The sequence below is a fragment of the Mesoplodon densirostris genome, chromosome 4, assembly GCF_025265405.1.
Source record: "Mesoplodon densirostris isolate mMesDen1 chromosome 4, mMesDen1 primary haplotype, whole genome shotgun sequence".
NCBI classification, from domain to species: Eukaryota; Metazoa; Chordata; class Mammalia; order Artiodactyla; family Ziphiidae; genus Mesoplodon; species Mesoplodon densirostris.
The window spans coordinates 26,634,125-26,658,913 of NC_082664.1; the positions used below are offsets into that span (position 1 = coordinate 26,634,125).

Consider the following 24,789-nt stretch of genomic DNA (forward strand, 5'->3'; position numbering starts at 1 on the left):
ACATTATTTCTACCTTATTTCTGCATTATTTCTCGTGGAAATTGAAGAAAACACGGGGGGAGGGGGAGGGGACGCAGGGAGAATCACAACTATAACGTATGTTTCTTTTCAGTCGCTTTAACACTGAAGATAGATCCCTAATTTGCCGTTGGTGTTTTCCACAGATGGCTGGATGAGGCATTCTTTTCAAGCTTAGTAATAGATCTCAATAAAATTGGAATGCTATAGTAACGTCATATTTGTCTAGAACTCAGTTTCTTAGAAACTTCATTTGTTAGCAGAGATGGTCTTAGGGTTCTCAAAATAACATACAGAAAGTCCAGGAATAGTGTACTTGGCTCGTGGGAGAACCCCTCAGACTTTCATTCAACTCCTTTTGACCATATTTTACCGTAATGCTTACATAATTTTAAAATGTAAGCCACCTGAGAAGGGGACATTGTATCTGGCACAGTACCTAAAACGGTAAGTACACAGTAAATGCACTATCTATTGAGTACATAAAAACATGGGTAGTATTTCATTCTCCAGCTCAAAACAGATTGAAAGTAGCAAATTAGAGAAGAAGAAAGTTGCTATTAATAAGACATCAGATGAGAGCGGAGGAGAAAGTGATGGCTAACAGTCTGACAAGGGAGAAAGCAGACAAACTTTAAAAGGCTGAGAGGTTTGATTCAGCTTAGACTATGATAGGTTAGGTCCACAAACTTCTTTCCAGTTTGAGGGTGTTGCTGAATTACAGTGCAGTGTTAAATATGATCTATTTAAGAAATCATTATGAAATGTTTGAAATAAAAACATTCTGTTCTCTGGGTACTTGAAAGAGTTAGGTGGTCAGGACTCTCAGAGTTTCAGATAGCCATTTCTTTATAGCGACTGGATATACAGCAGCCACTTGTTGGTAGTTTGTCTGGAAATCTACACTCTTGGCAAAGTTAATAGATCATATTTTGGGGGGAGAGAACATTGGAGGTATTCTAAGGCAAGCCAGACCCTAAGTTTATTATTAATGTAAGAATAGTTTGTTTGTTTTTTTTAAATATCCTTAGTTACTTTAGTGACTGAATATTGGATTTCTCAACTAGTTTAATGAGCCATCCATAAGATACTCTTAAATGCAAAGAAACCTTCATAGGCCCCTTAAAAGCTTAATTTTTAAGTAACAAAGACAAAAAGTTACAAGTTTCATTTTGAAGTTCCATGTAAGAGAGCAAATATTGTACTTCTAGCAAACAGGATTCCCAATGTTTTGCTGAACCATTTTTTCTGAGTGGTTTGAGCACTCACCCTCCCCAGCCTGTTGTTCCTCATAGCTCTGTTTAAACACCGTCTGTGTACAAGTTCCTCAGGAGCATTATTGTTAGCCCTAACCGAAGTAAATAGCATTGTGACTTAGGGTATTCCATATACCAAACACCTTTCATAATTCAGAGTCCTATAAGAAATCACAAAGGTGTGGTATCATAGGAAAAGATAGTCTTAAAGGCCAAAGTCAGTCTGCTTCTCATCACTACTTCAGTTTTGTATAGCTCTGTTGTGTTTATTAGTACATAGCTGAGGAAACTGAGGTTCTAAGAACTTAAGTGACTTATCTAAGTCATGCATTAAGTAAGTGTTAGAGCTAAGTTTAGTACCCCAAACTTATGACTCCTAACTGCCCCATATCAGAAATGCCTTTAGAGGTTTGAGATTCTCACAGTTAATGTGTAAAATAGCTTTAACCCACTGACTTCTGTTTCCTTCCTGCCAGGTGGTCAAATCTCACCTAAATGTGTCCTCAGTCAGTGACCATGATGCGCACAGAGCTGGACTTCAGCCCGTAAGCAAGTGGAGAGCCTACGGTCTCCAAGGCTATCCTGGTAAGTGCACTTGAGCTCAGAAGGCAAAATCAATCATTTGTCTAATTTTGGAGGAGGAGTTATAATCGAGTAAATAGACAAAGAAGAAAACTAAACACACAAATGTTCCACTCCCAAACCCCTCCTGAATTCTGCCATGTCTAAGATTTCCATTTATTTGGCATTCCCAAAGGATAGAACAGGAGTCAGTGATGCCTGCCTTATAGTGCAGAAAGTGACAAACCAGGTACGAATCAAAAATAGGACACTGACTCTGGGCTCCCTGCTGCAGCTCTGAACGTATACTCTGGCAAAAGAAGCACTTTGAATTGATAGAGTAACTCATAATGTTCATTCAAGTCACAAAATCCCTACATTCACAAATGGCATAACAACTTAAAAATTGTTGCTATCATCAAGGCTGAATTTTTGAAAAGAGAATTAAAGTTAATGAGATCAAGAGTCCTAAAAGACTAAATAATCTAGAATTTTGAATTTTAGTGATATCAGATAGTTCATTTTACAGATAGAGAAATTAATGATGAAGAGTGGGTAACGTTATTAACCTTTTTTCTAGGCTCATGGGACCATTGTGTTGATAGATTAATTATCATGAATGATTTAGAAAATTTGTAAATGCCTTATTTGGCCAAACGATTTTATATTTGCATCCTGTTTCTAGAAGACATAAAGTTAACACTGCACTTGTGATTTCAAATATGGGTCAAAAGGAAGAAAAATTCCTTTAAAAAAATTAATTTTCGTTGTACCAAGGGCCAGGTCTGTGTTACAGTTATTAGTACATTATCAGCACTGAAGTATATGTTGATAACATTGGAAGGGGTAACAGCTTTAAAACTTTTATAAAAGGCCTTGTGCACTTTAGTTCTATATTAAAGAACTAAAGACCAGTTTTGTGTCTGAAGTCACAAAGAAAACAGTTGAATGGTGGCTTTTATATATGAAAGCATTGCTCTTCACGAGTTTGAGTAAATGAGGAGCATACATCACCAGTAGTGTTTTGTGCACGTTTTGTTCTTGAATGCTGCCCTTTACCTTTCAGGCCTTGCTCCTGTTTTCATGGCCATGTTTCTGTTGCTGTGCCTTCCTCCCTTAACAGATTGTTCAGACTACAAAGTTATCAATCCCACTTGAGTTTTCTGTTGTCCAGATTGGAGTATACCTCATTTTATTGTGCTTCACAGATACTGTTTTTCGTTTGTTTTTCTTTTTTACAAACTGAAGGTTTTTGGCAACGCTGCATTAAGCAAGTCTGTCAGTGCCATTTTTCCAATAGCATTTGCTCACTTTGTGTCTCTGTCACATTTTGATAATTCTCGTAATATTTCAAACCCTCCACCAGCAAAAAAGTTACAACTCAGTAAAGGCTCAGCTGATGGTTAGCATTTTCAGCATTATTTTATATAATTAAAATAAATAAGTTAAATTTTAAAATTAAAGTGTGTTCATTGTTTTTTTGGACATAATGCTATTGCACAGTTAATAGAGTACAGTAGAGCATAAGTATAAGTTTTATATGCACTGGGAAACAGAAAATTCATGTGACTTGCAATATTTGCTTTATTGCCGTGGTCTAGAGCCAAAGTCGCAGTATCTCTGAGGTATGATTGTACTTGCTATTTGAGGTTTCCTAGGACTTCACACTTAAGCCACGTCATTTGAGTTGGTACCTCATTATGTTATGTTTCCTGCCATTGTAAGCTGCATTTAATTGAAGTACAATGTCCAGAACATAGGAAGGGAGTCTCCTCTTACTCTGACCTGATCAGAAGGATTATGTTTACTGCCGGATCCTGCTTATTCTGAAGACACCTGAGTATACCACAAGCTGTCCTTACAAGAGTGAGCAGGAAGGTGATGGGTCTGAAGACCAGAAGCTGAGCCTGGGGAAGAGTAGACTTGAGTGGGAACATGACAGCATCAAACATTTGAAAATTTGTTGTACACGAGAAGGGGTGGGAAGCAATGCATACTAGTGATTAAGGTCTGACACCAGACTACATGGCTGCATGTCCTGGTTCTATCACTTCCTACTGTATGATCTTGGGCAAGTTTCTTAATCTCTCTTGGCCTCAGTTTCCGCATATGTAAAATGTGTCTAAAGATAGTACCCACTTCATAAGGTTAGGATTAAATGTGAGTGTACATGTAAAGTACTTAGGTCAGTGCCTTGCACATAGTAAATGCTCAGTAAATGTTAGCTACAGAGTTAGAGGCATTTATCAAGAAGAGTTGACAGCTGATTTGGGGTTGCTGTATGGGTCAGGACCTGAGACCAATGCATGAAAAATTAAAAAGAGGCAAATTTTAACTCCATAAAAGGAAGACAACAGTTGTCTGGAATGGACTGCCTATAAAAGTATTCAGTTTCCTGTCACTGTTCAAACTTGAATGAGATCATAAGTATTCTTCCTTTGATGTGATATCTTTGTGGGTATTATAATACTCTTATTTTGTGAAAAAGTGGTGATAGCAGACAGTAGGTTATTGGAAATTTTTTTCATATTTTTTTTCTTTAAAAATATTGACAGGGGGCCTCCCTGGTGGCGCAAGTGGTTGAGAGTCCGCCTGCCGATGCAGGGGATACGGGTTCGTGCCCCGGTCTGGGAGGATCCCATATGCCGCAGAGCGGCTGGGCCCGTGAGCCATGGCCGCTGAGCCTGCGCGTCCGGAGCCTGCGCGTCCGGAGCCTGTGCTCCGCAGCGGGGGAGGCCACAGCAGTGAGAGGCCCGCATACCGCAAAAAAAAAATAAATAAATAAAAATATTGACAGGGCCTCCCTGGTGGCGCAAGTGGTTGAGAGTCCGCCTGCCGATGCAGGGGATGCGGGTTCGTGCCCCGGTCTGGGAGGATCCCATATGCCGCGGAGCGGCTGGGCCCGTGAGCCATGGCCGCTGAGCCTGCGCGTCCGGAGCCTGCGCGTCCGGAGCCTGTGCTCCGCAGAGGGGGAGGCCACAGCAGTGAGAGGCCCGCATACCGCAAAAAAAAAAAAAAAAAATATTGACAGTCCTGTTACTCCTAAAATTACTTGGAGAATTTGACTAATACATGACATGCAGAAGTGGCCTCCACACTTATAAGTGAATGTCCATTCCTGTCCTCCAATTTTAGAGGAAAAGGGATTGCTTCTGTTCAAAACCACTCCCTTCACCCTTTAATCCCACCTTCTTTTACCCCTTCCAGCTTTCAAGACCTTGCTGTGTTCCTTTTTTCTCTTCTGTTTTCAACCAGTTCCTTTCTGCTGGCTCTTTGCTCATGTAAGCATGCTTAGGTCTTTCCAAACCCTAAAAACGATACTCCCCCCTTATTCTTCTGTGACTACTCCTCAGCCTTTGTTTCCTTTCACAGCCAGACTTCTAAAGGCATTATCTGTATAACCATCTTTACTGTTCTATCTCCAGGTACTTAGGACAAAGTTTTTCATCTCTTTATCTCTGATTCTTAAGAAAGTAGATATAGTGTATGTTTGTTGATTTATTTATTTATTTATTTAGTGTGTGTGTGGTACGTGGGCCTCTCACTGTTGTGGTCTCTCCTGTTGCGGAGCACAGGCTCCGGACGCACAGGGTCAGTGGCCATGGCTCACGGGCCCAGCCGCTCCGCGACATGTGGGATCTTCCTGGACCGGGGCACGAACCCGTGTCCCCTGCATCGGCAGGCGGACTCTCAACCACTGAGCCACCAGGGAGGCCCTGTTTGTTGAATGTTTGATGACTGAATCCTTAACCATGCATAGAATTCCAGTTAAGTATTGTTATTTGTCTTTTACAGAGGAGAAATGGTTAGGTATTTGCATACTGAGCAGAAGTCTATACCACCTTTCTTCCCTGTTATAGTAGTCAAAGTTCAAAGGAAGCAGAAATCACACCAATTATTTTAACAAATGATTTTATATAAAAAAATCATTAGCCAGATATTAGAAAACAAAAAAGGCAACACTGAGATATCACAAAAGTAGTAACTGCAGGAAGCAGTTTCCACCTCTAAATGATACCTGGTGAAATTTGAGAGGTGACTTGTCAGTTTCAGTTCTGAAGTTGGCTTTGGAATAACACAATTGATAATTGTGTAATATTTGTTTCTCTTGAGGATAACCAAAAAAACTAGAGATAATTGCATAGTGGTAGATGTCTAACATTCATCATCAAAACAGCTTTTTATTAACTTGAAGGAACTCCTCTTCCTCTGAAATTAGAGAATAGGAATGAGAATATACGCTTATGTGTGGAAGCCACTGGAAGCCTTAGCAAAAGGAGACACGGAACAAATAATAATGTAATGGGTATAAGGATGTCAACAAAAATACATGATCTGATTAACTGATGGAGGATTTCCTCCTCTTCTTTTTTTCTCATCCATCTTTTGTATAGGATTTATTTTTATCCCAAACCCCTTCCTCCCAGGTTACCAGTGGCACTGGGTGAAGCAGTGCCTTAAGTTATATTCTCAGAAACCTAATGTATGTAACCTGGACAAACATATGACTAAAGAAGAGACCCAAGATTTGTGGGAACAGAGCAAAGAGTTTCTAAGGTAAGTCTTACCAGTCACAATAAAGCATTCGTATTCAGCTCACGTCATCACAGATCTTTAAAGGAACTACTCTATAATAGTTCAGTGAAAGTTACTAACATATTTATTTTTCCTTATTTCCACTCAAATACAGCACAGTTATATTCTTTCCCCCAGGAACATTTGGACAGACACCTTCACAGTTACATTAAATTGAGGTCCACTTTAAAGATTTGCTTATCATATCTTAGATATCAAGTTCATTCTCATTAATCATCGGATGATCCATTTTCTTTTTTTTTTTTTTTTTTTTTTTTTTTTGCGGTATGTGGGTCTCTCACTGCTGTGGCCTCTCCCATTGCGGAGCACAGGCTCCGGACGCGCAGGCTCAGCGGCCATGGCTCACGGGCCCAGCCGCTCCGCGGCATGTGGGATCTTCCCAGACCGGGGCACGAACCCGTGTTGCCTGCATTGGCAGGCGGACTCTCAACCACTGTGCCACCAGGGAAGCCCAGATGATCCATTTTCATTGGGCTTCAGCCCTTTTTTCTACCTAAAGTAGAAAAGACTTCAAAAGTCTTTTTTGAAGGCTTACGGTATCCTGAAGAAAGTAACGCTGAAAGCACTACTCTCCTAGATGAAGTCAGTGTTACTCCCTGTTTTACGGTAGGTCAGCTGTTGTTCATGGAAACTAGTCCTTGTACCTTAATGTTGTTTCAGCATTTCATTCATTCTACAGATATATTTTATTTATTTATTTTTATTTTACTATTGTTTGTATTTATTTAGTTATTTTTTGTCTTCGTTGGGTCTTCATTGCTGCGCACAGGCTTTCTCCAGTTGTCGCGAGCAGGGGCTTCTCTTCGTTGCGGCGCGCGGGCTTCTCATTGCAGTGACTTCTCTTGTTGCAGAGCACGGGCTCCAGGCGCACAGGCTTCAGTAGTTGTGGCATATGGGCTCAGTAGTTGTGGCTTGCAGGCTCTAGAGCACAGGCTCAGTAGTTGTGGTGCACAGGCTTAGTTGCTCTGTGGCCTGTGGGATCTTCTCGGACCAGGGCTCGAACCTGTGTCCCTTGCATTGGCAGGCAGATTCTTAACCACCGTGCCACCAGGGAAGCCCCTACAAATATTTTTTGAGGGTCAGTTATGTACCAGGTGTGATGCTAAGCACTGGAGATAAAAAGATAAACAGGGCACTGTCCATGCACTCAGGAGTGCATAGTCTACAGCAGGAACTCAGTATCAAAAGGAATAAAATAATAGAGCTCAGAAACTGCTATGATAGGTGTTTAGGAAAATGCAGTGGGGGCCAGAGGAAGAAATAATTCTTCCAGGCAAGAAGGAGGTGTCAAGGAAAAATGACTTTTTAATTGGGCCCATTATCCTTTTTTTTCTCTGTCCATTTGAAATGAGTCTTCAAAAATGATTAGGAGTTTGCCAGTCAGAAAAGTAAGAAGGCTGTTGTCGGTAGAGAAAGCAGCCTGAGCAAAGACAGAGTAACTTTTTTTTTTTTTGCGGTACGCGGGCCTCTCACTGTTGTGGCCTCTCCCATTGTGGAGCACAGGCTCCAGACGCGCAGGCTCAGCGGCCATGGCTCACGGGCCTAGCCTCTCCATGGCATGTGGGATCTTCCCGGACCGGGGCACGAACCCGTGTCCCCTGCATCAATAGGCGGACTCAACCACTGCTCCACCAGGGAAGCCCAAGACAGAGTAACTTGTTCTGTGAGTTAGGAGCACAGAATATGTACATTCATGTGTTCAGTCAACAAACATCTGTTGAGTTTCTGCTGTGTCAGATAACTGTGCTTGTGTGTTAGAGATTCAAGACCAAAAAGACACACTTCCTGCCTTCAAGCAGTTTATAGGTTAGTCGAGAACAGAGACATGTAAACATAATTAAATACAATTTGGCAGGTACAGGGATAGCGTTTATAAGGTTATGAGTATGGTCACTCAAGTGGCTAGATTGAAGATAGATGATGGGAGATGCTTCCTGGAAGTCATGAATAGAATTGGCAAGAGATGACACCGGAAAGGTAGGTTAGGGCCAGATTGTAAAGAGTTCAGTGATGTAAAGTACTAGTTCTAGAGTCAGATTGCCTGGGTTCAAATCCCAGCTCTGCCACTTACTAGCTTTGTTAACTTAAGCAGTTTCTTAACCTTTCTGTACCTCAGAGTAGTCTTTTCCTCATTTAATAGTGTGAGGATTAAACAAGATAATATGTGAGAAATCCTTAGAACATCCTGTTAAAACCATTATACCAGCTTTGTGTGGTCTGTTTGAACTTAAGTGGCTCTAATGGTATAGTTTTCAGAAACTATGTCATGTTAATTCTAGCAGGGAAATAGACGATTTTCTTAAGTTGAAAGGAAAATGAAAATTAAATGCATTGGTTTTTCTTTAAAACCCTCTTGGTCTGTAGGTTATGTTATAGACAAGAGCAGTAAGGAAAATCCTGTTCTCAAGTATGTCTTCTGTAGAACTGAGAGCAAAGTAAAGGAAGATCATGGCTGAGTGAAATTAGTCAGAGAGGTTAGAGTTTGTTACTAAGCCAGCCTGTGTTTTCAAGTAATTGATTTTTTTGTTTCTGACAATGACTCTGTAGAAATCCCAGTTGTCATCTTCTGTAATAGCTCAGATGAATCTCTTTAATAAATCATCCTGTAAACAGTGGTGAGATACCTTTTTTTTGGTCTAATAAATTAGCAAAAATGAAAAATGCTTTGGTCATACCTTCTGTTGTCAAGGGTTGGAAGAAATTGATATGCTCAGACATTGCTGGCAGCACTGAAAATCGATGAAGGACTAGTTCTCCTTCTGTCACTGTATAGAATGTGCGTTTCAGTTTCCTCATCTGGGAAACAAAGGGATTGGGCTGGATAAGCCATTCAAGGTGGCTGAATCACGGTCAGAGTCACCTAGACAGTACATGCCCGTTCTCCCACTGTCCCAGAGCATATCAGAAAGGGAGAGGGTCTGTGGTTCAAAAGATTTCCCTAGAGATTCTGATTATCTACCATGACATCCACATTGAGAACCACTGAACTAGAGGACCTCTAAGAATCCTTTCAATTTTAACTTTCTAGGTTTCTGTGGTCAGGGAGGAAGAAACTTTTAAGTAGGAAATGCAGGAATATTTGGAACATATTAGCAAAAATAGTTTGTTCACAATATTAGGGCACCTCAATTCTATGTTTTGTTCAAAGTCTATTGTTAGTGAATAGTGTAGCTAGAGATTCTCGCACAAGCGTACTATAGTTAGGTGTAAGCATCTTTATTGCAGCATTGTTTGTAATGGGGGGAAAATGAGAAACAGGTGTCTGTCAGAAGAAGATCAGATAAATCAAGCATGACAGACCCCAGCAGTAGAATGCAGCCACTATACAGCCATTAAAAAAATCCTAACTCCAACCCTCCAGCAAATACAGTAGGGTCTACAGTTGTAATAAACAAAATCATTCCTCAGCATCTCCATCACAACCACTGTAGTCTAAGCCACCCTCATTTACTGCAGTAGCCTCCTAACGAGTCCCCCTGTGTCTGCTCTTGTGCCTCTTCAGTCTGTTTTATACAGAGTATAGAAATTGTGTCATTTCTTTTATAGTTTCTAATGTGCAATACTGCAGTTCAATTCTAATGCAAACCATCCAGAGTCAGCACAGACATCACAAGTTAAGGGTGTGGTCCTTAACCAAATTACCCTCACTTCAGACACCACCTACAAGTTTGGGAGGGCCCCAGGCTGTACACACTTCTTAACAACTGGTTACAAATTCAGGGGAATTCCCATGACCTCCTCAGGTTCATTAACTCACTAGAACAACTCATAAAACTCAAGAAAGCATTATACTTATGATTATAATTTCACTATAAAGGATACAGATCAGGGCCATCCAATGAAGAGATCTGTAGGGTGATGTCTAGGAGGGTCCTGAATACAGAGCTTCCATGTCCTCTTCCCATGGAATCAGGGCATGTAGCCCTCCCAGGAAGCTCTCCCAAGGCCTAGTGTTCACAGCTTTATCGGGATTTCACTACTTGAACATGACTGATTGACTCATTGGCTGCATGCTTGAACTCAGTCTCTAGCCCTCCCCCTATCCAGTAGGTCATGCTAATATCACTTAAAGCCTAAACCCTGTAAGTTGACATTGGTCTTTCTAGCTTAACAAACCCACATCCTGAGTCATCTTTTTAGCATAAACTCAGGTGTGGTCTTAGGGTCCACAGTGAATAACAGATACTCCTATCCCTCCCAGAAGTTCCAAGGGTTTAAAACCTTGCTGTGAAGAACCAAGGACAAAGGCCAGTCAGATTCTTTGTTTACAGCCCCATCACACTTAGAATAAAATCAAACGTCTTTATCAAGGCCATGAGGCCTAGATGATCTGGCTCTCCCACCTCATCTCCTATTCCTTTTCATTTATTCTCCTGCATTACTGGCTTCCATTCTGTTCCTTAAACACATCAGGCATGCTCAGATTCTTTGTACAAGCTGTTCTGATGTCATTTTATGAGCTGATTCCTTTATTCACTTAAAAATAGCCCCTGTTTCCCGTCCTCTTTATCCCTTCGCCCTGTGTTTTTATTCTTCAGTGCATGGTAGTTACTAAATAAATATTTGTAGAATTACTTAGTTAATGGATACTTTTTATTCCTTTTGAATTGTGTGAATGTATTATCTATTCAAAAATAACTTTAAAGAATAAGGCAAGGGAAAATATACATTTAAATAAAGCAACTTAGCTTTATTTATTCCATAAGTTAGCTTATGAAGTGCTTTGTATCCATTTTTGTATGTATGCTTTTTTCCATTGATATTTTCAATGTGGAAGCAGAATTAATTCCTTCCCCTTTCTGTTTCTTTAAGACTTTGTTTATGATGCTGTTACAGCATTTATTGTAGTGAATCCTGTCATCTGCCCCCTTCTCCTTCCTACTACCTGCCCTGCCCCATCCCTGCCCCCAGACCTTGAAATTCTTGTAGCCTTGGCGCCAACCACAATTCTTAGTATATATTAGAAGGTGTTCAGTAAATACTAATTTTAACTAAATTGATATCTTCTCTATTAGCCCAATAAAAGCATAATGCTGAACTTGAGAATCATCAATTAAAAACTGTACAGTACAATACCTTTCCATCTTATTTTCATTAATTAAATAATGTACATTTGTGCTTTAGGAAATATTTGGTGCTAACATGATATAAAACTCATTACATGTCTTTGAGGAAGGGACTATTAAAGGAGGAATTCAGGTGCTTTCATAAGGTATTTACAGCACTAAAGCTGTATTCTTTAATAGAGGAAGTTGCAAGGTGCTGTATGGGCACAGTAGAGGGAGAGACTGAGTCGAGGATAAAGATTTCCCTTAAGTTTAAACTGTGTGGAAAAGCAAGTTAGAAAAATCTGCTATGCAGAGAGTAGAGTAGGAGAGGAGAGAGCATTTCAGTAGAAAATTGTATGGTTGGGGGGCCTCCCTGGTGGCGCAAGTGGTTGAGAGTCTGCCTGCCGATGCAGGGGATACGGGTTCGTGCCCCGGTCTGGGAGGATCCCATATGCCGCGGAGCGGCTGGGCCCGTGAGCCATGGCCGCTGAGCCTGCGTGTCCGGAGCCTGCGCGTCCGGAGTCTGTGCTCCGCAACGGGGGAGGCCACAACAGTGAGAGGCCCGCATACCGCAAAAAAAAAGAAAAAAAAAAAAAAAGAAAAAAAAAAAAAAAAGAAAATTGTATGGTTGAAAACATAGCCATGAAAGAAGGAGGGTAGGATACCTTGTAGGAAATCTTTGAAGATGAAAGTAGAAAGGTTCGTGCCGGATTATAAGGGGGTTTGCATACCATATAGTGTGGACAAAAAATTAATTAATCGATCTAAGAAAGAAATGGAAAAATTTTATTTGAGCCAAATTGAGGATTATTACCTGGGAACAGCATGTCAGAAAGCTCCAAGAACTGTTCAGCCATTAGAAGTCAAGGCACAGTTATATAATTTTTTTGACACAGAGAGTTGTATATTAAGTGATGGATTATTGACAGTTTACACAATCCAGATCTAAGCATCCCTTTACAAGATCAAGAAGGAACATTATCTTTTAAGTAGTTGTCTTGTTGCTAAGAGAATGTTGCTCTTTACATGAGCAGGTATTTCTGCCAATGGGGGGAGGTTTGCTCGATGCATAATGCAGATACACAATGCACAGTAAGGAGAAGAGAGGGAGCCAAAGGGCAGAGAAGATTTTTTTATGTTTAAATTTTTCTTGTCTTGGGAGTTCCCTGGCAGGCCAATGGTTAAGACTCCATACTGTCACTGCCAAGGGCCCGGGTTCAGCCCCTGGTCAAGGAACTAAGATCTCACAAAAAGCGCGGTGCAGTGAATGAGTGAATGAATGAATGAAAGAATTTATCTCGTCTTGCCATAAAACAAATTTTATTTCACAATAGGAAAATGTGGACTTTGTCCTTATAAACAGGAAGAATTCATCAAGATTAGTAATAGATTTTTCACTTTAGAGAGATAATTCTTGTGGCAGTGAGGAAAATGGATTGAAAATTTAGTCATTGCAAAAAGCACAATTAAGAATTTAGCTTGGGCTTCCCTGGTGGCGCAGTGGTTGAGGGTCCGCCTGCCAATGCAGGGGACACGGGTTTGTGCCCCGGTCCGGGAAGATCCCACATGCCACGGAGCGGCTGGGTCCGTGAGCCATGGCCACTGAGCCTGCGCGTCTGGAGCCTGTGCTCCGCAACAGGAGAGGCCACAGCAGTGAGAGGCCCGTGTACCGCAAAAAAAAAAAAAAAAGAATTTAGCTTAAGGGACTTCCCTGGCGGTCCAGTGGTTAAGACTCCGTGCTTCCACTGCAGGGGGTGCGGGTTCAGTCCCTGGTTGGAGAGCTAAGATCCTGCATGCTGCGCCGTGCGGCCAAAAAAAGAAAGAATTTAGCTTAATAACCCACGCAAAAGATGATAAAAGGCCTGGAAAAGACATTGTGTATAGGGCTTGGGAACCAAGAGATTATGAAAAGTGACAGAGAAGTAGTTAAGGATTATGCACAGATTTCTAAGTGACAGGCAGGTTTACACTTCAGTTGTGGGGGTTCCCCCAGGTTTATTGAGGTAATTGACACATAACAGTGTGTTAGTCCAGGGTGTATGGCATGATTTCATACGTGTATATATTCCAGATGGTTATCACAATAAATTTCATTCACGTCAGTCACCTCACATCATTACAAATTATTTTTCTTGTGATAAGAACTTTTAAGATCTACTCTCTTAGCAACTTTCTAGTATACAGTGTTAACTATAGTCACCATGCTGTACTTTACACCCCCAAAACTTACTTCTCTTACAATGACAAGTTTTTATCTTTTGACCACCTTTACCCATTTCTCTCTCTCTCTCACTTTCTCTCTCACACACACACACAGACACACCACCCCCGCCTCTGGCAACCACGAGTCTGTTCTATTTCAGATTTTTTAGAGTTCACATAAAAGTGTGATCATTTTTCTTTCTCTGATTTATTCCATTTAGCATAATGCCATCAAGTTTCATCCAAGTTGTCACAAATGGCAGGATTTCCCTTTTTATGGCTGAATAATATTCTACTGTGTGTGTATCACATTTCCTTTATTCATCTGTCGTTGGATACTTAGGTTGTTTCCATGTCTTGGCTGTTGTAAATAATGCTGTAATTATTTATTTATGCAAAACAGTATGGAAGTTTCTCAGAAAATTAAAAAATAGAACTACCATATGATCCAGCAATTCCACTTCGCAGTCTATATCCAAAGAAAACAAAATCATTATCTCAAAAACATACCTACACCTCCGTGTTCCTCAGTGGAACATTATATACTAAGATTTAATGGAAATAAGGTTTGGAGGAAGAGGAGAATGAGCAGAGGTGATCCTTAGTGTAGTTTGGGGCTTATTGTTTTTTAAATGCCTGTGGAGTATCCACATGGAAATGTCTAGTATGCCTTTGGAAATATGGAACTGAACTTAGGAGCATAATGATAGAGAGGGAGAGAAATAGATAGATAGATGTGGGAGTTACACATGAAGGCCATAGTGAAGCAAACAGTGGGAATAATGTGTTTTTTTGTTTGTTTATGGAAAACATACAGAGAAAAGAAGGCGATTGGCCCTAGGAAGCATCAGCTCTGGGTGGGAAAAAAAGTACTATTAGAAGCCAAGGCAGGGAAGTGTTTCCAAAATAAGAGAAGGACCAACCATGTCTGTAGGCCTGGGATTTGACAATTAAATGGTATAATTGAAACTAAACTAGTTTTGGTGGAGCGGTGTAAGCAAAAGTCAGATCTCAGAGGAGGGAGGGGGGCGGCAAATATTGAGTCCTTTTAGGAACGTTTAATTGTGAAGAGAAGAAGTGATGTGGAGCAGAGGGAGGCAGGACATATAGGGTACCCGAGTAAGAGGTCAAGTTGAAAAGATGTTTTCTCAAGTATGTGGAAATGTTGAACATTTTTGTAGATGAAGAGGAAGAAACAAGTACACAGGAAGAGTTGAAAATATGAGAAGAAAGATGATAATGGAGAAGGGCCTCAGAGGCCACATCAGGGAAATGGGAGATAGTATAGGTGGAGAATTGGCCTTAATGAAAAGAAGTAAGACCACTGCTGAAACCAGGAAGGAAGGACAGAGTAAGGATTTCAAAAAGTTTAGAGGTGTAGGGGAGGAAAGTTGAAATCAGTAACTGGATCACTTGATCAGGCCTCTGTAGTCTCCTTGTCCTGGAAGGGAGTAAGAGCAGGACTGAGGACTTGGGGTAAATGGTGAAAGTTTAGAACAGAAGGTAGAAGATTAGATAAGGCTAACATTTGCAAGATAGCAAAAGAGTGTTAAGGTAGAGTTGGATGTCCATTTGCGCTGACTGACTGAGAGATTCAGGTTGAGAAGGGAAACAGAACTGGAAGCACTCAAAGACTGAAAAAATGGAGTTCTAGGGACAGGAGATGGAACTTTAGGTTTAATGGAAATGAGAGACTAGGAAAGGAAGAAGGACAGAAAGCTGTAGTCGTGGAGGGAAATATTCAGAGTTGTGAAAGACTCAATCCCTAAATCTTTAAAAATGATTGAAAAAGCAATACCTGCAATAGGATTTTGAAGGTTTTCTGTCATAAACAACCTTCAGACTTCTGTCCTGAGTGAGTAGTTTTGCTTTCACAATGGTTCACTACTGTCCCTTGAGGCAAGAAAGAAAAGAAAATACCAATGCTTACCCACTGCATAGAGAGTGGACAAGCAGGACAGGAGTTCGTTTCCACCCAGTTAGGGTTCAGTTGAAAGCAGTGCTATAGTATAGGATGAGATTGCTGAAAGAAATGCCAACGCTTACATTAAGATTTTACCCCTGACAGAAAGTGAGCGAAGTGCTGGGTGGGCACATTCACCAGGGGGAGAAGGTGCCAGCCCACCCATCCATCATCCTCCAGCTAGTGCCTGGAGGGGCAGCATGTTTCTGTTCGCAGTGAGAACCAATAGTCACACCTGCTTGAAAACACTCTTTTGGATAATTGGGTGAAGATTTAAAGTTAGGTTAGGTGCCAACATATTCCCTGCATTCGTTAGGGTGGATAAGTGGCTCCACTGGCACTGAGCCTTCTTGGCTTCTTTTTTTGGACAAATCAGGTACAAAAAAAGAGCAGCCCACCCATCCTTTCATTAATCCCTCAGTATTTTCTGTTTGAAAAAGATCTGGGAGCATGTGAAACTTGGTTTGGGCCTTACACTATTCACAATGTTCAGGTGAATTTTTTGGAATCTTTGTTACCCACGAGGCCCGTGGGGACCAGAAAGGTCCCTAAGTGGTACTAAGACAAGAAATGTCTAGCACTGGCCAGTCCTTCTCTCACATATTGAAGGCAAGTGTTACAACAATTGTTGCTACTTTTCCTTCCAGAAATTCTATACAAAGGCAAGAATGGAAGTCAAGTTCTCAGATGAGGATATGAAATAAGGGATAGAATCTCATACCTACCTGGGTCTAACACAGCACGCGCGCGCGCACACGCACACACGCGCACACACACACACACACACTTTCACCTCAAAATGGCACACTCAGTGATCACAACTCTTCTTTCACTAAGCGTCTTTAAGCTTTTTTTTTTCCTTTTTGTTATGAGGACTGGGCTTAATGCTTGTGAAAGTATGGCTCTTCTCTGACTTCTTTTGCATCCTGGACCTATCCCGCTCTATAATAGAAGGCAAAACCCAAAGCGTTTTTTATAGTGATACAGTTAAGGTAGAAAAGACATGTTCTTTTGGTTTCCTAAAAAAGAAACTAAATTTTAAAGGGTATGTTATAGGCTATATGTTCATGTTTGGTTGTTACTATAATTTTGATAATTTTATTAACACCATAAACCTGTGTTAATTATAATAATGTATACCCTGTTCTTAAAGAACATTAGACCCAGTCTTTTGATGAAAAGAAGCTTATTGGTGCCATATCAAATGTCTAAAATGCCATCAAGTTTTCAGGGCTGCCTTGTTATCTTTATTTGTACAGATCAATCTGATTTTGGGTTCTTTATCAAGAATAATATGATCTTTTATTGAGCTAGAAAGAGATAGAAGGTGTTTTGTTTTTTAATTTCGGCTAGAATAGTGTTTCTCAAAGTGTGGTTCCTGGACCAGCAGCATCAGCATGATTTAAAGAAGCTCAGTGCCCAGATTTTTACTAGGGGATGGCACATAGGCAGTCTCTGCCTGACAGGTACCAGAATTCAGACTCCCAGAAGGAAGGCAGGTGTTCAGCATAAACTGTATTGTTTATACAGACAATGTAGGCACAGTAAGTTCTGGCAATGGTGTGAACCTCCCCAGAATCCAAGTTCCAGATGCTTGCCAAGGGCCAACCTAATATGCAGTGCTTTCAAAGGATAGCAGTCGGACCTGCTATGCTTCTTTTCTTCACAGCTGTCCTAAATATATCAGTGTTTGATCCATTCTTTTTATTGAGTTACTGGTCTTGATGTATGTCTGTGTGGCAATTTCCTTAGAATGTAAACTCTTTGAGGACAGATAGCATCTATTCTGTAAACTTTGTCAGACCTCAAGATGAGTGCCACTTACAGTGTGAGCCTATAATAAATCCTTTGCTTCTGTTCATGCTTTGTGCCTATATTGCCTGTTGCATCACTCCTTGTTTAAATGCTGGCCATTCTTCAGTGCCATACTCAACTCCCCAACTCTGCCATGAAGCCTTAACTGATTAGACACTTGACTTTGAGCTCTCCTTTTTCTTAACTCTAGTGGCCCACCAACTCTTGTGCTACTCAGTTTAGTGCTAGATTTTATACTGCCTTAAATTTTCCCCTCATTTCTTATACTTATCTGTCGTCTCCTGTCAAAATATAAACTCCTTAAAGCAGCCTGATCTTTTCTGTTTTAAAGAGCAGTGGTTCTTAGACCCCCCAAAATTTTTTTTGATTGATTAATGATGTAAATTACATAGAAAAAACAAACTAAATAAAATGATTAGACCTAGCATTCTTGTATTTTTAGATATTTAGAGGTAAATCAAACAAACAAGCTTCCTCTTCAGAAGGAGAGTAGTTAGGGAATTCCCTGATGGTCCAGTGGTTAGGACTCTGTGCTTTCACTGACAAATGCCCTGGGTTCAGTCCCTGGTCAGGGAACTAAGATCCCGCAAGCCACGCAGCGCGGCCAAAAAAGAAAAAAGAAAAAGAGTAGTTAATCCCATAGATTTGATTAAACAAGATATAATTACAGAAAGGATACCTCCATTTTACAGAAACCTCCTGTGGTTTGAATAAGGGAATGTCAGAAACCAAATCAATTACAGTGGCCCTTAATTGTTAGCTGGGCCTCAGTTATATTAAGTTGTTATATGGGGTTAAAGAAGTCATGTTAAACCAGTAATTTTTGATTGTATACTGTATTTTGCCAAATGTCTTTTTCCCCAAAACTGAAATTCTGGGAAGCCGCCATTATTCTAGACATAGTTGACAGCTGTAATTAATTGCGTCCTGCTTTTAGCAAACCAAATTGAACATGTTCTGTTAGCCAAATTTTCAGTTATCTGTAGGGCTCTTTGTCCCATTTCCCATGGACGGGTAAAGGCATTTCTGTTGTCATTTTGTTTAATTATTATTGAGATGCTGGAGACTTGACATTTAAAATTGATCCCATTCAGCAGAGGATTTAGAACCAACGATTAGAAATTAGAAATGCTAACGTGTTTTAGTAGTATTGTATTCTTTTTTTAATAAATTTATTTATTTATTTATTTTTGGCTCTGTTGGGTCTTCGTTTCTGTGCGAGGCCTTTCTCTAGTTGCGGCGAGCAGGGGCCACTCTTCATCGCAGTGCGCGGGCCTCTCACTGTCGCGGCCTCTCTTGTTGCGGAGCACAGACTCCAGACGCACAGGCTCAGTAGTTGTGGCTCACGGGCCCAGTTGCTCCACGGCATGTGGGATCCTCCCAGACCAGGGCTCGAACCCGTGTCCCCTGCATTGGCAGGCAGATTCTCAACCACTGTGCCACCAGGGAAGCCCCAGTAGTATTGTATTCTTTTTTTTTTTTTTTTTTTTTTTTCTTTTTGCGGTATGCGGGCCTCTCACTGTTGTGGCCTCCCCCGTTGCGGAGCACAGGCTCCGGATGCGCAGGCCCAGCGGCCATGGCTCACGGGCCCAGCCGCTCCGCGGCATATGGGATCCTCCCAGACCGGGGCACGAACCCGTGTCCCCTGCATCGGCAGGCGGACTCTCAACCACTGCGCCACCAGGGAGGCCCAGTATTGTATTCTTGGTCAACTCATTTCTGTTCTAATTTCCCCTGTGGAGGTCTTGGCTAACAGCTTATATAGAATACCAAATTTAGACTCCAGGATCCATACAGCAGGTTATTGCTGCCATTTGAAGTGAATAAATCATCTTTTGTCTCCAATCTTTGCAGGTATAAAGAAGTGAATAAACGGAGACCCCGAAGTTTACTAGAGAAACTGCGCTGGGTGACCCTAGGCTACCATTATAACTGGGACAATAAGGTATTAAAATTTTCTTGCTAATTCCACTGTTTTTCCATTTTTATTCTTTTTGGGCCCGCATAGTTTGACTTTTTCCTGGCCAAGCTTAAAGTACCAGATTATACATATGTGGAAGGATTTCTTTCATTTATTCCCTCCTAAAATCCTCTTGATATGGTATCTCAAGAGGAATGAATAATTTATCAAGAGAAAATTACTTTTTCATATGCTCTCAGGTTATATTATTTTATCAGAAGTCATTGGTGCTTCTTCTGGGGAGGTTTCAGGGATACAGATTTTTCTTTACTGTATTAAAGAGCAGTTCTCAATTACAATCTTTATTTCCGTTATTATTTAGTGTTTGTTGATCATTTATTTTCTACATAATATGTGCCTGGAGTAAAAGAAGCTCCATGTACTTCTGGTATTCTCTTCTATCAACTCACAAAAGAACTTTCAAGATCTAGACACCTGTGACTGCTATATAAGGTCTGAGCAGGAGAGAGATGGGAAAGAATGTCCTACAGTTAACAAAGTTCCATGTTTTCTTGAGGTACAATTTCTTCTTTCCTGACCCTACGATTCAGAAAATGGCGCCTTTATCGCTGGCATCTCAGTGCCTCTTTTCACAATGAGATGTTTGCCACCAAGTGGAAAGACTAATTCTGAGAGTAAACTGAATAAAGCAAATTGGTATAGACCATCTTCCTACTAATCATTTACGTTTTAAGAGCTCCATAGTTTCAGTCAACCCAGCTCATTAATAAATATGTTAACTACTCAAAATAATGGTAAATGTTGCTCAGAACTATTCATGATAAAATTCTTATTTTCAGTGATATAGATTTAATGGAAAACTAGACATCTGTATTTGGGGAAATGGCCATGTGGTTTTCTTTGGGTTAGACAGCCTGGATTTGAATCTTGCCTTCAATATGGATAGTGCCTCCCTCATAAGGTGGTTGTGAGGATTAAATGATTAATGCCTTTGTAGTAATAACAACAGTGCCTGGCTATTCTAAGCAGTTAAGTGTATTAACACCATAAATGTTAGCTTATTGTTTTTTATGATATTAATTTTACTGTAGATATTGTTATTCTCCAAGGAATAAGTTAGCCCCATTTACTAAGAAAAACATGGAGTGAAAATTATCAAAAACACTGAAAGGGTAATCAGAAAAAGAGAAAGAGAATTAAGAAAGAAGAGTAGTACATAGATAGTTTGGATAGGGATGAAAGCCCAAAAAGGTAATTCTTTCATTATAGCAGAGGCAGTCTAGTGCTAGAATAGGAGCTCTAAGTGGCTGGTCTTCTGAAGGACTAAAACAAAATGGTAGAAGAAACCTTAAAGTTCTCTAACTACACCCTTAGTTTTGAGAAATTAAATAGGAGCTCTTACTTGCAATTCAGGAAAAGAAGAAAAAAGTAAAACAGATTCCAACTGAAGAGGCTTGGCCATCCATCAAAGACTTTTCAGAAAAGTCTTTCTTAACGTGAAATTAAAGCTCACTTCTCAGCCCCGAACCAAGATGGCGGAGTAGAAGGACGTGCTCTCACTCCCTCTTGTGAGAACACCAGAATCACAGCTAGCTGCTGGACAAACATCAACAGGAAGACACTGGAACTCACCAAAAAGATACCCCACATCCAAAGACAAAGGAGAAGCCACAATGAGATGGTAGGAGGGGTGTACTCACAGTAAAATCAAATCCCATAACTGCTGGGTGGGTGACTCACAGACTGGAGAACACTTATACCACAGAAGTCCACCCACTGGAGTGAAGGTTCTGAGCCCCACGTCAGGCTTCCCAACCTGGGGGTCCGGCAACGGGAGGAGGAATTCCTAGAGAATCAGACTTTGAAGGCTAGTGGGATTTGATTGCAGGACTTTGATAGGACTGCGGGAAACAGAGACTGCACTTTTGCAGGGCATACACAAAGTAGTGTGCGCATCGGGACCCAGGGGAAGGATCAGTGACCCCAGGGGAGACTGAACCAGACGTACCTGCTACTGTTGGAGGGTCTCCTGCAGAGGCGGGCGGTGGCTGTGGCTCACCGTGGGGACAAGGACACTGCCAGCAGAAGTTCTGGGAAGTACTCCTTGGTGTGAGCCCTCCCAGAGTCCGCCATTAGCCCCAACAAAGAACCCAGGTAGTCTCCAGTGTTCGGTTGTCTCAGGCCAGACAACCAACGGGGTGGGGGGCGGGGAACCCAGCTCCATCCACCAGCAGTCAAGTGGATTAAAGTTTTACTGAGCTCTGCCCACCAGAGCAACAGCTCTACCCGCCACCAGTCCCTCCCATCAGGAAACTTGCACAAGCCTCTTAGATAGCCTCATCCACCAGAGGGCAGACACCAGAAGCAAGAAGAACTACAGTCCTGTAGCCTGTGGAACAAAAACCACATTCACAGAAAGATAGATAAGATGAAAAGGCAGAGGGCTATGTACCAGATGAAGGAACAAGATAAAACCCCAGAAAAACAACTAAATGAAGTGGAGATAGGCAACCTTCCAGAAAAAGAATTCAGAATAATGATAGTGAAGATGATCCAGGACCTCGGAAAAAGAATGGAGACAAAGATCGAGAAGATGCAAGAAATGTTTAACGAAGACCTGGAAGAATTGAAGAGCAAACAAACATAGATGAACAATACAATAACTGAAATGCAAACTACACTAGAAGGAATCAATAGCAGAATAACTGAGGCAGAAGAACAGATAAGTGACCTGGAAGACAGAATGGTGGAATTCACTGCTGCAGAACAGAATAAAGAAAAAAAAATGAAAAGAAATGAAGACAGCCTAGGAGACCTCTGGGACAACATTAAACACAACAACATTCGCATTATAGGGGTCCCAAAAGGAGAAGAGAGAGAGGAAGGACCTGAGAAAATTTTTGAAGAGATTAGAGTCAAAAACTTCCCTAACATGGGAAAGGAAATAGCCACCCAAGTCCAGGAAGCATAAAGTGTCCCATACAGTATAAACCCAAGGAGAAACACATCGAGACACATAATAATCAAATTGGCAAAAATTAAAGATAAAGAAAAATTATTGAAAGCAGCAAGGGTAAAATGACAAATAGCATACAAGGGAACTCCCATAAGGTTAACAGCTGATTTCTCAGCAGAAACTCTACAAGCCAGAGGGGTATGGCATGATATAATTAAAGTGATGAAAGGGAAGAACCTACAACCAAGATTACTCTACCCAGCAAGGATCTCATTCAGATTCGATGGAGAAATCAAAAGCTTTACAGACAAGCAAAAGCTAAGAGAATTCAGCACCACCAAACCAGCTCTACAACAAATGCTAAAGGAACTTCTCTAAGTGGGAAACACAAAAGAAGAAAAGGACCTACAAAAACAAACCCAAAACAATTAAGAAAATGGTCATAGGAACATACATGTCAATAATTACCTTAAACGTGAATGAATTAAATGCTCCAACCAAAAGACAGAGGATCACTGAATGGATACAAAAACAAGACCTATCTATATGCTGTCTACAAGAGACCTAGGGACACATACAGACTGAAAGTGAGGGGATGGAAAAAGATACTCCATGCAAATGGAAATCAAAAGAAAGCTGGAGTAGCAATACTCATATCAGATAAAATAGACTTTAAAATAAAGAATGTTAAAAGAGACAAGGAATGAAGCTGCATAATGATCAAGGGATCAATCCAAGAAGAAGATATAACAATTATAATTGTATATGCACCCAACATAGGAGCACCTCAATACATAACGCAGCTGCTAACAGCTATAAAAGAGGAAACTGACAGTAACACAATAATAGTGGGGGACTTTAACACCTCACACCAATGGACAGATCATCCAAAATGAAAATAAATAAGGAAACAGAAGCTTTAAATGAGACAATAGACCAGATAGATTTAACTTATATTTATAGGACATTCCATCCAAAGACAACAGATTACACTTTCTTCTCAAGTGCACACACAACATTCTCCAGTATAGATCACATCTTGGGTCACAAATCCAGCCTCAGTAAATTTAAGAAAATTGAAATCATATCAAGCATCTTTTCTATCACAACGCTATGAGATTAGAAATCCATTACAGGGAAAAGTAAAAAACACAAACACATGGAGGCTAAACAATATGTTACTAAATAACCAAGAGATCACTGAAGTAATCAAAGAGGAAATCAGAAAATACCTAGAGACAGATGACAATGAAAACACGACGATCCAAAACCTATGGGATGCAGCAAAAGCAGTTCTAAGAGGGAAGTTTATAGCTATACAAGCCTACCTCAAGAAACAAGAAGAATCTCAAATAAACAATCTAACCTTACACCTAAAGGAACTAGAGAAAGAAGAAAAAACCCAAAGTTAGTAGAAGGAACGAAATCATAAAGATCAGAGCAGAAATAAATGAAATAGAAACAAAGAAAACAATAGCAAAGATCAATAAAACGAAAAGCTGGTTCTTTGAGAAGATAAACAAAATTGATAAACCATTAGCCAGACTCATCACGAAAAACAGGGAGAGGACTCAAATCAATAAAATTAGAAATGAAAAAGGAGAAGTTACAACAGACATCGCAGAAGTACAAAGCATCCTAAGAGACTACTACAAGCAACTCTATGCCAATAAAATGGACAACCTGGAAGAAATGGACAAATTTTTAAAAAGGTATAATCTTCCAAGACTGAACCAGGAAAAAGGAATAGAAAATATGAACAGACCAGTCACAAGTAATGAAATTGAAACTGTGATTAAAAATCTTTCAACAAACAAAGGTCCAGGACCAGATGGCTTCACAGATGAATTCTGTCAAACATACAGAGAAGAGCTAACACCCATCCTTCTCAAACTCTTCCAAAAAATGGCGGAGGAAGGAATACTCCCAAACTCATTCTATGGGGCCACCGTCACCCTGATACCAAAACCAGACAAAGACACTACAAAAAAAGAAAATTACAGACCAATATCACTGATGAATATAGATGTGAAACTCCTGAACAAAGTACTAGCAAATGGAATCCAGCAACACGTTAAAAGGATCATACACCATGATCAAGTGGGATTTATCCCAGGAATGCAAGGATTCTTCAATATATGCAAATCAATCAGTGTGGTACACCATATTAACAAATTGAAGAAAAAAAACCATACGATAATCTCAGGAGATGCAAAAAAAGCTTTTGACAAAATTCACCCATTTATGATAAAAACTCTCCAGAAAGTGGGCACAGAGGGAACCTACCTCAACATAATAAAGGCCATATATGACAAACCCACAGCAAACATCATTCTTGGTGGTGGAAAACTGAAAGCATTTCCTCTAAGATCAGGAACAAGACAAGGATGTCCACTCTCACCACTATCATTCAACCTAGTTTTGGAAGTCCTAGCCACGGCAATCAGAAGAAA

General features: G+C 40.6%; 1 protein-coding gene across 1 annotated transcript in view; it reads left to right on the forward strand.

Annotated features, from left to right (window-relative positions):
- Positions 1 to 24,789, forward strand: part of ALKBH1 (alkB homolog 1, histone H2A dioxygenase) — a 32,690-nt gene that overhangs the window by 687 nt on the left and 7,214 nt on the right. The window contains exons 2-4 of the mRNA XM_060097984.1: positions 1,751 to 1,859; positions 6,230 to 6,392; positions 19,314 to 19,404. Coding sequence (XP_059953967.1) covers positions 1,751 to 1,859; positions 6,230 to 6,392; positions 19,314 to 19,404 — 363 coding nt within the window. The remainder of the gene's footprint in view (positions 1 to 1,750; positions 1,860 to 6,229; positions 6,393 to 19,313; positions 19,405 to 24,789) is intronic.